Below are 14,880 nucleotides of genomic sequence, written 5' to 3' on the forward strand. Positions count from 1 at the left end.
TTATTTTGTTATGTTCTATGTATTTTTTGCCTAGTATGTGTATTGTAAAAATATTGTCGATCGTACTTCTGGACTTCCAAAAACCCACTTGTTCATCTGATAGTCTGCTTTCTATTTTCTTTTCGATTCTTGACATAGTATTTTTAACAGGATTTTGCTTAGATGACTAATAAGGCTTATTGTTCTGTAGTTGCTACATTTATTGCTGTTTCCCTTTTTAGGAATAGGTACAAGGACAGGAGTCTGCCAATCAGAAGGCAAAATTCCGTCTAAATCAGTCAGTTGAGGGTCCTTTTGAAAAAGCTTGGTTGTGTAACATTTCCATCTATAAACTATTTTCTGGTTGTCCATGATAGGAGTTCCATCTTCATCTTCTATGCTCCAATTAATTGCAGTAAAAGGTTTGGTTAACTTATTGATAATTTGAAAAGCACTTTCAGAATTATTTTTATTTAAGTCCTCTTCTATATTTTTGAATTCGTCTAATATCCATAAGTTTCTAGCATGTTTGATTTCTTTTTTAATAATCTTAGTAATATTTTTATACTGTTCTCTATTATCACCGCTATTAATATGAGATTTCAAATATCTTCTTTCATCGCATAGGTCCAAAATATTTTTGGTTATCCATGGTTTATTTATTTTCCTTTTGTATCCAAGGATTTCTTCAGCTGTCTCGGTTATCTTTTGTGAGAAGTATTTGGTTTTAGATTCAATATTATTATATTTCTTGAAGCTTGTGTCAAAAATTTGTTTTAATTTGTATTTATATAGTATATTTATTTGGGGATATTTTAATTTTTCTATATTATATCTTTTATGAGTTGATTTTGTAGGTAATATTTCTCTCATTTTCATATTCACAGTTATGATGACCATGTTGTGGTCGCTGCCAATGTCGGCTCCAGGAAATGATCTGGTTCTTGTGAGGTTGATGAGTTTTTAAATCTTGTGCTTACAAGGATAAAGTCAATTTTTTTGTGTGTTTTACCGTCAGGGGAAGTCCATGTCCATCTTCTGGAAGGTTTATGGGGAAATAGAGTGTTAGTAATGGTGAGTTCATTTTGTGAGGCAAAATTGATCATTTCAAAAACCTTTTTTGATAGTACAGGGTGATTGAAATGCCAATTTTGGCATTTCAGTCGCCCTACAATCAAAAGGTCTTTTCTATTCACTCCAGTGATTGTTGCATTAAGTTGACTATAAAACTCTTCTATATCAGAGTCCTCATGGGCTATGGTTGGGGCATAGACCTGTATGATCGTGATATTGAGTGGTTTTCCTCTTATGCGGACTAGAACAATTCTGCTATTAATAGGATTGAATTCCATGACAGAATTTCATGATGATTTGTGTATCAAAAACCCGACACCTTCTTTACTGCTGCAGACTCATCCAGAGTAAAGAAGCAAATGTCCTTCATCTGTTGTTAGCTCTCCTGTTTTGGGCCATTGAATTTCACAAAATCCCATAACAGTCCATTCATATCTTTTTAGTTCGTGCTGTAGTAATTTGAGTTGGCCCGATTGTAGTAGAGTCCTAATATTCCAAGTTCTGGTCATTAAATGGTTGAGGAGTCTGAATCTGGATCCATTTTTCCATTATTTTTTTTTTTTTTGTCAGTAATAGTGGTGATTGTAGCACCAGTTGCTAACTTCTGATAACATGGATAACATGGTTATGAAGCATAAAATGATTGATATATTTAATCCACCATGACCAGCTGGGTAGTTAAGTTGCAAACTATGGATGGTTAGTTTTTTAATAAATTTTTGGTTAGCAGCTTATGGTCAAAATGTTCTGAATCTATAAGATCTCCTGAATTCGTGAATTCAAAGGATTCAAAGAAGCATTATCTTTATTATTGTTCATAATAAAGCAAATTTGTGTGGCAGAGAATATTGATATTTCTCTCTTTTAGGTATGCCCATACAAACACATTCATTCATCCAGCAAGAGCTTACTCAAGTTGGCAGGGGAGAAAAACTAAAAACAATTCCTAAAAGTAAGTATAAATGCTGTATTATCTGTAAACATGCTGTTTTGCATAGCAAGTTTTGTTATATATTTGTATGTATATGAAGTTAGTGACTATTCAAATTTGAAATATTCAGTGAATCTTTCACTTCAAATATAACTGATTTTAAAGCCACCTTTTTTTTTTTTTTGGTGCAGAATTCTACTGTTAACTGACTTTATGAAATGAAATAAGGTTTTCATTCAATCATATCATTATTTTCTGCTCTATATCCTCGCAGATTGTATCCAATATTATGGTAGTCTAATCCAGTGGTCTCCAAACTTTTTTGATCGTGTACCCCCCAAGACAGACAAAATAAATAGCGCATACCCCCAATTGATTGAGAGAGTTTCTTTGGAGGAAATGTTTTTAACCATTTATCCATTTTGTGAGGGTTAATTTGTAAAATTTAAATATAATTCATTTACTATCGATAATATCAAACACTTTTTAAAAATGTAAGCAATTTTGATAATATTAATTCATTATTTCTAGTATAAACGTAAAAGTAAGCACAAAAAGGCGTTGGAATTGCACAGAAACAATATATACTAAAAAATCATTAAACTTACTACTAATAGTCAAATAATTAATACAACTGTGGTGTCATCTGTAGATAGCAGGATAACTAAGCAATTTTCCTTCTCTAGTTGGGCTTGTCAACACTAGGATGCTCTACAAACAATGGCAATGATAAGAAGTAAGAGATTTACTCCCTAGTTTTAAAAAACATGACAGCTTTGCCACGGACGGTTATGTGTGCAAAGTTGCTCAATGTGCGCTACTCGCAAATTTAAGTTTACAGGATCTTTATAACGTCTTTGTCTATATTAGATATATGTTTAATTGATGAAAGAAAGTAATATTCTTTATCTTTAATTAATTACTTAATTTTTTTCCTATCAATATAAAACTTTTTTGATGTACCCCCACGTATCGACTCGCGTACCCCAGGGGGTATGTGCACCACACTTTGGAGACCACTGGTCTAATCAACAGTTTTGAAGTCCCTGATTTGATCAGTTATTAATATCAGTCGTCTTTAGCATTATTACCAACTGCATTAACCCACTTAGTGGTCATTCTGAGATTTCTACTCTTGCATCTATTATTTTGAAGTGACCACAGTATATTATTAGGATTATCTTCACTTATTTGCTTATATTTCCTTGAATATTAATGATGTCAAGTTCTGATATCTTCATTTTTAATGTGATTCAGCTATTGAATTCTGCCTGTTTAGTAATTTTGTCTAATTTTCTTCAAAATTCTCATATCATTGGTCTTAGTTTTGATCAATGATATTTTCATTTATCTCTGATTTTTTTCTTACTGCATATAAATTTATTCAGCTCAAATCCTACATATCAGCTTTACTTATTCTGTGATCTGTTGCAATATTTATTTTGACATCTTAACTAAAAATTCTATGTAATATTTGGTGAGTTCACTGTTTAGAATGCAGTTGATGACATCTGTTTTCCTGCTTATTTTGTAGTTATAATGAACTAGCTGATTTCCATAAGTTGGTTATGGAAATCAGCAATTATTTATTTTGGTAAATTTAAACTGAACATTGCAGCACATTTATTTAAGAGGATAACGTCATATGCATAAAACAAAGAACATATTAAGTTTAAAGAATGAAATTTAATATCTTCTGTTTGAATATTAGAATTAACTTTTTTGAATGAAGAGTGTACATCTCCTGTCAAGCTATGATAGAAGTGAATTAAGGAGGAGGAGGGCACTGATATCTAATGAATCATTTTACAGGTTATGCAGAAGGAATGATGTAGGATTTGTGGTCTGAGTTTGATAGAAGGATTTGTATAATGCTGATGGGCCCAATCTCAATTGTTTTGGTGTTAAGTGTTTAGAAAGAGTGTTATTCACTGAGCATGGTGAAGCGCAAATTTAGGAAAACTTAAGCATTTATGGTGGATGCAAGTGTGTGTGTGTGTGTGTGTGTGTGTGTGTGTGTGTGTGTGTGTGTGTGTGTGTGTGTGTGTGTGTGCACCCATGAGGTGAGTGAGAATGACCAAAAAAAGTGCAGAATCTAGTCTCACAAGCAAAAATATTGAATAGGGTAGTAGTCAACTCAGGAAGTAAACATAGTTTTTTGGGGGGGGAGGGGGGACCTAAAGGAACATTGCAGCTTCTGTATACTAATGCCAGAATTATCAGGAACAAGAGGGAGGAGTTTTTAGCATTGGTTAGTGCAACCTCACCAAAAGTTATAGATATTAGTGAGACTTGGCTAAGAACAGATGATGTAGTTACAGGTATAGAATCTGAAGGGTTTTGTATTTTCAGGAAGGATAGAGAAGATAGGAAGGGGGGGGGGGATTCTGCTGATAATAGCAGATGAATTGCAGCTGAAAATAATAGGAAATAGGTGCGAGGGTGGCTGTTCATTTGAAGCAGTCTGGCATCAGATCAAGGTCATTAAGACAAAATATATGGTTGTTGCTGCTATAGACTAGGGAATTTCAGAGATGATCTAGAAGACATGCATCAGCAAACAAATATGTAGATTGGAATGAAGAAAGATCACAGGGCAGGAAGAAAATGGAATTTATGCACCTACTGAGAGAAAACTACTTGAGGCATGAGCTGGAAATGTGATGGAGGGGACATAGGATGTAAGAATATTGGACTTGGTTCTATGATCAGAAGAGCTATCCTTAACCAATTTGGCCACATTACTTCCAATTGGAAAAAATTACCATGCCGTCTTAACTTGGAAGATCATAGAATACAAGAAATATTCTGTCATGAAGAGGTATATGTGGAACTATAAGGCAGGTGATTATCACAAGCTTAGGAGGAAGCTTGAAGCTGTTCCATAGCATAAAACTGTGTGCAAGAGAAAGATGTTAGTAGTGCATGGAAGATAGTCAAGGGGCAACTAGAGGAAACGGTATTAAATAGTATACCTAAAGTAAGGAGGATAAATCAGGCAGGAGTTAGATGAATGAGTAGTATTAAGCATGAGCTGGAAAAAAAAAAGAAAAAAAAAGGCAAAATCAGATTTCGAGAAGAAACTAGCCAAGCAGGTAGAAGGAAATCCCAAAGAGTTCTTTCATTACATGGCAAGTAAGAGGAAGAATAACCTTAATGAGTGCTGATGATGACAAGGTGACAGAAGCAGATAAAATAGTTACTGAGTGACCGCTTTGCAAGGGTGTATATCATCCTGGCGAGGATGATCAGTGTGACAGAGTTATGTGGGAACAGAGATGGATGAAGTGATGCTCTTAGGATATTGCAGAATCTCAATGTAAATACAGCTGTGAGATTAGATGGGATATCAGCTGGCATTTTGTGAGAATGTACAAGGGAGCTGGCAGTGCCTCTTTTGTTTAAATTTCAGTTCTGGTAGAGTTCCAAGAGGGCATCATAATTCATTTTCATAAGAAAGGTTCTAGGTCTACACTAGCAATCAGAAGTGGTGGTAAAAGTACTGGAAAAATTGGTCAAAAAGAGAATTCAATAATGGATGGATTAGAATATGATCCTCAACATGGCTTTATGAAGGGTTGTCATAGCTTAGTAATTTACTAAAGTAGTTTTATAATATAGTGACAGCTTAGTGGATAAAGGGAGGCTATATAATGATTTTGCTGAATTTTGCAAAGTCATTTGACAAAATACCACATGGAACTTACAAATTCGAACAAATGGGGATAGATATGATACTGGTTATGTGGATAAGAGGGTGCTGCTGGACTGAGTATCAAAGTGATATGTGGAGGAGCAGAATCCAGGAGAAAGGTGTTGTGTACTGCAAAGTTCCATGCTAGGAAATAATCTGAAAGGAAATATTCCGTTGTTTGCTAATAATTTGCAAAATTAGGTAGAGTAATACTTAATCAAGGTGATATGGAGAATTTGCAAGATGATTTAAATAGGTTGTCAGTATGGGCAAAAGATAATGGGTGTCAGTTTAATGTAGAGAAATGTAAAGTTGTGCATTTTGGAATAAACCAATTACAAGCTGTGCAGCAGCATTGACTGAACTGAACTCCAGGAAATTGATGAAGCCAGGGATTTGGGGATGGTAGTAGACAAAGAGTTGAAGTTTAGAGGGTATATTGCTAAAGTAGCAGGGTAGCTCACAGGATTACTTGCTTATTGAAGACACACAAATAAGGCAGAGATAAAGGAGTATCTTTGAAAGTTTTTCACTTGGTTATACTATAAATTAAAGATGACAAGAAATTATATTTCTGGTTTCATCCTTTATCTAAGTGTAAGCAAAAAACGTTTGTGCATGTAGTCACTTCATGACTGGGCTACTTGTATAAAGAGGCTAATGACCTCACATCAATTGCCTTAGTATACCATAATGCAATGCACATATCCTTATGGACATTTATAATGCTATGCATTATGGAAGGACCATTACCCAAACTGGTTTTGAGGTCTCATCAGTGAGAGCCAGAACTGAAAATGATACCAAGGTTAGTCTCTATGTACAAGTAACCCAGTCGTGAATTCACTTCACGACTGGGCTACTTGTAAATAATTAAACTTTGTTTGCTTACACTTGGATAAAGGATGAAACAAGGAATATAATTTCTTATAAGCATTCAAGAATGTGTAACCAGAGCTAACCTAAGGTGATATGTCCACTTAAATAAAATGGGCGAGGATAGGTTAGCAAAACAGGTGTTTGATGATAAGATGGCAGGAAAGAGAAATCCAGAGGATGACCAAGGTCCAGGTGGATTGATTTTGAGGAAAACTGTAAATAGGAGATTAATAATAATGTAAATTTAATCATGTACTGCTGTCATAGTAGGCTGAACACCACTTGAGGATACATATCAGGAACTTGGTAATGATGATGATGATGAACTTTATGCATTGGTGATAGTAGGAAAGTGACACAAGAAGAAGAAATAGTTGAATTATTCAGATCATTGTGCAAGGTTATCTCATCCAGTTGAAAACTTTATAGTTACTAATGTGAAAGAAATTGATGTGAAAATTGATGTAGATGAACTAGAGTTATTCAACATGTTGAAAAATATCAGTGAGAAGTGAGAATACATCAGTAGGATAGGATTGTATGTCAGTTCACGTGCTTGGAGAATGTGCAAGAATATTGGCAGTGCCTCAGACAAAGTTGTTTAATCTAAGTCTCGGCTCTGTAAGATAGTTTCATTACATAAAGACAACTCCAAGACAAAAATAGCAAATTACAAACCAGTTAGTATCTCTGGACTGGTGGTTAAAGTATTGGAAAAGTTGGTTAAAGGTAAAATTCGGGAATGGGTGGAAAGGAATATGATACCCTATATGGGAAACATAGCTTTGTAAAAGGCAGGTCCTGCTTTAGTAATTTATTCACATTTTATAATAAGCTGATATAATATAATATTTTATAATATGCTGGATAAAGGAAATGACTGCACATGATATTACTGGACTTTGCAATGGCACTTGACGGAATACTGCATGGAAAACTGTTACATAAGTTGGAGCAAATGGGAATGATGTGAAGCTGTTGGCATAGTTGGAGTTGAGGGCAGACAGACAGACAGACCTCAGAGGTGTTGTATGGTGGAGGGGAATCAAGGTAAATGAGAGTGACTAGTTGGATTCCTCAGAATTCTGTACTAAGGCCAGTACTATTTAATTTGTGTCTTAATGATATAAGAAAATATTTCATAGGGGTTATTCAGTTGTTTGTGAACATTGCAGAATTGGGAGGGGTGTTATACCCTGCTTAGAATGTCATGATTCTACTTATCGCATAACAGAGTATAAACTATATACAATGCTTACTGAAAATACTTGTTATCTGGGTAATAGTAATGTGTACTTTAAATACCAAGTGTATTAACAAGAAAAGGAAGGGAAGAAATTGTAAAATATCTAAATGAAAGGTTATGTACCAGTGTAAAAAGAAAAAAAACGTGTTTACTTTAAGAAATGGAAAGAATATTTAAGAAGATATGCTAATGTTGTATTGATAGTACTGCTTAAATTTTGGTCAAATTGTTTTTCATTTTATAAAACAACAAAAAAAAGGGAAACAATCAAGAAAATTCTATGCTTATGTATACTCCAAGAGAAGAAAGGGGGGAAAGCAAACCATTACCCCATACTATCCCGTGCTAGCGAGAGCGAGTAGTGGGAGAATCGGATGCTGTGACGTCACAAGCATGTTCGTGCCTCGGGTGAATGGCCAAGTTTACGGTGGCGGCCGATAGGAGAGTGGTATAAAAGGGTTAGAATCCCCCCCCCCCCCCTCGAGGTCTTTTAGTTGGTCTTCTGGTCTTAGCCCTGTGTTCCTGAGTTGTGCTCCTGAGATCCTCGTGGATGCCCAGGTTTTTACCTTGTGGTCAGCCGTGTATCTAGGTGCCGATTCTCTTGCTAACATGCGGAAGGAATGGTTGTCGGCGAAGATCCTGATTCCAAACTTCCACCAAATAGTAGCAGGCTATACATCATGAAGTGCCCGAGAATGTTTGTACCTGGAGTGCTAAGAAATTAGAGGTCCATAAAGAAGATCGCATTGGCATATCGTCGATTGGAAGGAAAGAAAACAAAGCATATAGATAAGTAAAATATTGTTTCTGATTTGTGTGTGAATGCAGAATCTAAGAATTGAAAAAGAATTAATCATCGAAGAACTCTAAGAATAGTTAAAAATAAGGACTGTAGGAAACTGATTAATTCGATTTAAAGAAAGTATTAAATGAATAGGCACTGTGTGGTTGAAAATTGTTAAACTTGTCCAAGAATATTATAATAGAAATTTGATCTTTGGAGTGAATGCTTAAAGAAAAAAATTGTTAATTCTAAAATTAGTAGTGCATAAAGGATATTTTGTATGGAATAACTAAGGTTATGATTTTCCCATAGCACGTTTATGAATTAAGAGCTTAATCTCGTATAGAATTATTGTAACAAAGACCTCAGAGGTAATTATTATGAGGACTTTAGGACAATGGGAAACAAGTGTGTGGAATATTATGAGTAATCTGATGAAATGTGTATTAGATTAATGTCTGCTTATAAAAGGAATTATAAGATTGTGTCTAGAGTGAGGAAATAATACAGATCTAAGCGGGGAACTCATTCAATGTAAATTTTCGGTCACGATTGCAATTATTTGTGATAATTTGGTGAAGCTCTCTACCAACCTCTTGATTAATATTTCAATTAATCTAAGGGTCATAAGTGGTGCAGCAAAAAAAAATAAATATTCTTAGGCTTAATGAGAGGTTGGTTAGGAAGAATTATCCACATAGGTTTTGGCTCGACCCTCAGGCTATTCCTTTGTGAACCAGAGATATCACATGTCACAAGTAAGAGATCCCTTTGAGGTAAAATAAATAAATAATATATATGAAAGAAGGGGACATAACAAGGGGCAATAGTTGATAAAGGTGGTGTATATGCATTGCAGTATGATCTAAATAAGGCAGTGTGGGTAAAGGACAATGGTTATCAATTTAATGTTGTAAAATGTAAGGTAACACACTTTGGGAGATGAAAAGATTGCATACTTTGTGTCATTCATATGCTTTGGAGTTAGGTGCTTGGAAAAAATGTTGTCCAGTGAGAGTTTAGAAGTGCAAAACCAGGGAAACTAGAGAAATTAGGGGGGCAATCAAGCATGTCTCTAGCCACCATCAGGACAAATAAGTGTGAATGCAGGAATGACCATGAGAAATAGTCACCTCTGGAATAGAGGAGTGAAGTGCAGGAATGATTGTGAAGAGCTGGTTACAGTTTCCCAGGTTTCAAATCTTAATGAGCAGGAAATGATACGTAAGGGCATCGGTCAGCTCAACTTTGTCAGAAATTATTAACATCAGCGGGACCTGGTTGTCAGAGACTGATGTAGTTACAGGGATAGAATTAATGGATATTGTATTTTCAAGGAGAATAGAGGAAATAGGGTAGGAGGAGGAGGAAGAATGTTATTAATGATGCTGAAGTACTTTAACGAGCAAAAATAGAAGTTAAGGAAGATTGCAGATTTAAGGGAAATGGTTCATTCAAGGCTGTCTGGTGTGAGAGTCAATAGGACAAAATATATTGTCGGTTGCTGCTATAGAGTTGAAGATCCCAAAGAAGATGTGGATGACATTCATTGGCAGATTAGCCCAATGAGTTCAGACTAAGCAAGCAATTATCGTGGAAGACTTCAACTGCAGATATATAGTTTGGAAGGAGAAAAGGGCACATGCCAAGATGGAAATGGAATTTTTACAGTTACTAAGAGATAATTACCTGGAACAGCACTTGATGGAGGGGGGGGGACCAGGGGATTGAGAGCATTGGATCTGATAATAGCATCAGAAGATCTATCTTCTGATGCTATTATGGGAGTCAGGGAAAGTGACCATGCAGCCTTGTCCTGGAAGTTGCTCAACATGTAAAATTTTCAGTCAAAAGAGGAACTACAAAGCTTGTGATTAGGGCAAACTTAGTAGTCAACTTGGAGTAGTGCCGATGCATAAGAAGCTACATGGAATTGATGCCATTAGTGCATGGGAAGCAGTCAGGGATGTTTTGAGTGAGACAGCATCAGACTTCATACCAAGTGTCATGAGGATAAACTCTATTTATTTATTTATTTATCCCCCCCCCCACCACCACCAGTAGTGTTACCCTGTGGTACATTGCTGGTGCTTTAGACAAAAGAAGCCCCAGAGATGCACAAGTAACATGAAGCTAATGTCTCAAACAAAGCATCCAAAGATACCAAACCTTTTGGACCACTTGCATCAACTATGAGGATAAACTAAGTATGGATTAAGTAGATGAGTAGCAATATAAAGGAGGAGCTGCAAAAGAAAGAAAGCATTGTGGAAGGAATATAAACAAAAAGGTGAGCAGCATGATCATGACCAATATAAAGCACAAACAAGAAGGGTAGGAAGTATGGTAATGAAGGTTAAATCAAATTTAGAGAGAAAATTAGCTAAGCATGTCAAAGTAAATCCAAAGTAAATACACTGGATTTTGAAAAGACATTTGACAGAATACTGCATGGTACTGTGTTATGCAAATTAGAATAAATGGGGATGGATATGACACTGGTTAAGTGGATAAGTGGGTGGCTGCTGGATAGATATCAAAAATGGTATATGCAGGGGCAGAATCAAGGCAAAAATAGGTGACAAGTGTTGTGCCGTAAGGTTCAGTCCTGGGATGATTGCTGTTTAATTTGTACATAAATGATATAGGAAATAGCCTGAAAGCAAATATTCAGTTATTTGCTGATGATGCAAAATTAGGTAGAGTAATAGTTATCAAGGTGATGTGGAGAGTTAGCAGGAGGATTTAAATAGGCTGTCAGATTTTTGGCAAAAGTTAATTGCTGTCAGTTTAATGTCAAGAAATGTAAAGTTATGCATTTTGGGATAAATAGATTGCAAGCCATGTATTGAATTGATGGCATTGTACTCCAGGAAATAGATGAAGCTATAGATTTCTGACACACACACACTCTTCTATTTCATTCTCTACTTGTTTCATATGGTATGCAAAAATACAGAAATGCTCTAGACATTGCCTTTCTACATTTCATCTAATCAATAACCAGAGTTTCTTAGTTATTTATGATGACCCTGCATTTTTTCATATTTGTCTTGCGGTTATCTTACAGGCTAGTTTCCTTTTTCCTCTTCAGTTCCAAAATTATAATCTGTTTTGGGAGATAGATATCTGATTTATAGATGATGTAACCAATCACCTCACAAAGTTTTTCATGGATATTCTTTGCTTCAGTACTCATTCAGCGACTTTGGTCAGAATGTTGATATTAGTATGTCTATTTGTCCTGTGAATCTAAAGGATTCTTCAAAGGCATCATTGGTGCGTTTGGTTTTTCAAGTACAATATGTTACCCATGATTCTTAACCATATACAGGAAATTTAAGATATAAACCACCCTATAAACTGAGAGTTTGGAGTATATTATGGATGTTCGATAACAGACTTCTTTCTTACAAACATCCAGCAGCTACATTAGGACATTTCAGATGACACTAAATTTTCTCATCAGCATCAGCACTACTGAATGACTCCAAGTATAGCAGTAAATAACTGACATTTTTCAGGATTATTCTGTCCACTTGAATGACATTAACTGAATCATCTGGTTGGTGAAGCCCTTGTGTCTTCTTGATGTTTACACTTCGGCTTATTCTTTCATGAGCTTTCCTGAAAATATCAGTAATGATTTGCAGTTCAGTTTTAAAAGAAGAGAATGTTGTCATCATAGTGGAATTGCACATGTAATGTATTGGTTGCTATTTGTTTATCAGTGACAATTGTGTTCCAGTTGAGCAAATATCTAAAATATTCATTCCAATGAGCATTGACAGAGGCAGTGTCTTTGAGGAGGAGGATTAATCTGTTCTTTACTCGGATTGGATTTGAGCCATAAGTGGAATCCATTTTGATGGTACTGAAGAAATAGGAGTCCTATGTGTCAGCAAGCCATTGCACTTTCTTAGATTTCTGCTATTACCATTTATGATTTTTCAGAAGTTGCATTCTCTCCTTCATACAGTTTAACATATTTCTTACAAATAGTTCTTAGCTTCAGCACAGAAAAAAAAATTAAATTGCTAACTTCACGTTCTTCAATTTCTTCTTCCTCTGCATGTTTTTCCCGCTTCCATTGCAGGGTCCGCGTGTTACGTAGATACAACGTTTGTTAGTACAACCCCCAGCCGGCCTGTCACCGAGCCTGCCACTGAGGGGGAAATGTATTTTTTGACTGTAGCAGCATGTGTTCACGGAGCCGGTTTGCCTGTTTATGGGATGAAAAACCCCAGATAAACTGGGGAAAAAACCCTGCTGTCCACACCCAAGATCTGCCAACTTGGCTATGGCTGAGAAAGATCCTTAGGCTCCTCACGTTATTGACGGGAATCGAACCTAGGACACTCCTTCCCCAGGCATATGGTTGCAAAGCGCATAGCCACTAGGCTAACCACATGGACAACTTCATGTTCTGCAATTTAATGTACATAAAACATTCTTTTAAGAATAAAGTATTAACAGAAGCTAAATTATCATTATTGTCACCAGAGTGAAACAGCACAAGTGAATACACCACCAATATGACATGCAGGATGAAACAAACACATTGAAATAAATTAATCAGGTTGTTAGAAATGACATCTAATGTGAAAAAAAAAAAAAATTAATGATAAAATTCTATACATGCTGCTTTAGCTGTCTATAAAACAGTTAAAGCAGCAAAAACTTAGATTATTTCAAATCATAATAATTCATATTAGGGGTAGACCTGGTTGTTCTGTATCAAAGTTAATATTCATAAACCATGAAACTTTATCATATCACTTTTTTCTAATTTGTTAACACTCTGTGAATAGTATTTATTCTGTTTATAACATTGCATATATTAAAGAAAAAAAGCATTTTTATAAAAATGTCATATTTATAAAGTATTCTTTTTTTGACAGTTTTATTCAAGGTCATTTCAACACCTGTTATAGAACTGACGAATCTACATATTTTGTTATATTCCCATTTCTGGGGTGTAAGTTCATTATGTTTTTTAAAATACTGAAATGTTCTTTTAACCTTTATAGGACACTGTAAAAGTATAAGAAAAAGTATCTGATTTTCAGTGTGGTCTATTGGTATTAAAAAAAATACATGCTTTTTCTGATCTTTAATATTTTTATAGTATACTGTTAGAAGATATACAAGTTAAAAATTAAAATTGTTGAATTCCTTATGTTATTTTCATTAGTCATCCTGTATTTTTTTATGCATCAAAAAGAAATATATTTACATGAGTAAATCTTTTAAAATTGGGTTTTTTCATATTTTTTATTACCCTAAACATAATTTAATATATCATTTATTTTTATACTTAAAATAACAAAATATGCACACAGTCAAAATTAAATTAGACTTTATGACCATTTGTACTTATGACAGCAATCCTATTATATTATTTTTGCCTCCTGATATTCAGCCATAGTCTTACTAGTGAACCACTCTTGCATCTTACAATAACATGCTGCTGCAAGGAAGCCATGTTTGGTGTTGTTTGGTTCTGTCTAACTAGGTGTGGTCATTTCATTTAATTGCCTGCAAAACTTTTAATTTGCAATTTTCTTAGTGGTATTATTTTTTTTTTTGTGAAAATAGCCAGAAAGAGAAAAAATAATTCTTCCAGTGGTTGTGGAAAAACAAAAGAGAGACAATTAATTTAGAAATGAAAGTGAAAATAATAGAGTAGCATGAGGATGGGAATGCTGTTGCTGCCATAGCATATACCCTAGGCTATTCTAACTTCATGATATCAGCTATTTTAAAAAATAAAGACCGAAGTCATGAAGGGATGAAAGGGTCTGCAACAATGAAGGCAACATTATCAAAAAATTATTAGTGCCATTCAGGCATGCTAATTGTTAATATCCTTATGGTTCATATAGTAATTTCCAACTTACGAGTATATTAGCATCTTTGGAATGGAATCATCATAAGTTGAGGACTGTAATTAAAGTTTTGATTTCCTTGAAAGAAAAATAAATAATATTTACAAAAGATTAATAATTTATATACAAGACTAAATGTGTTATTATACTGATAACTTTAAATGAAACTACACTGCTTCATGAAGTGAAGCTTAAATAATGTGAAAGGTCTGTGTTAAATAATGTAAAAGCATGTGTGTGGTAAGGCAAATGCTGGAGGACACTATGTTGAAAGATTAATGGACTGTGAACAGCACCCAGAAACTTTTTTCCCAGTGCTGTTCACACTCCATTAAACCTTCAATGTAACATGAAAGCATGCTGATTTCTCTTTAATATGGTTGTACTAAACCACGTGACATTCTG

The 14,880-nt window shown here is 34.8% G+C and overlaps 1 protein-coding gene across 4 annotated transcripts in view; it reads left to right on the top strand.

The window, feature by feature from the left end:
• The window catches only part of LOC150101039 (uncharacterized), a 592,625-nt gene that overhangs the window by 393,409 nt on the left and 184,336 nt on the right, over window positions 1-14,880 (top strand). For all 4 annotated transcript variants that reach the window (XM_090401634.1, XM_090401633.1, XM_090401632.1 and 1 more), the window contains exons 17-18: window positions 1,922-2,005; window positions 13,489-13,565. In XM_090401634.1, coding sequence (XP_090257760.1) covers window positions 1,922-2,005; window positions 13,489-13,565 — 161 coding nt within the window. The remainder of the gene's footprint in view (window positions 1-1,921; window positions 2,006-13,488; window positions 13,566-14,880) is intronic.

Source organism: Typopeltis vanoorti, chromosome 12 (assembly GCF_054136105.1).
Source record: "Typopeltis vanoorti isolate ZY-2024b chromosome 12, IOZ_Tvanoo_1.0, whole genome shotgun sequence".
Classification (NCBI taxonomy): domain Eukaryota; kingdom Metazoa; phylum Arthropoda; class Arachnida; order Uropygi; family Thelyphonidae; genus Typopeltis; species Typopeltis vanoorti.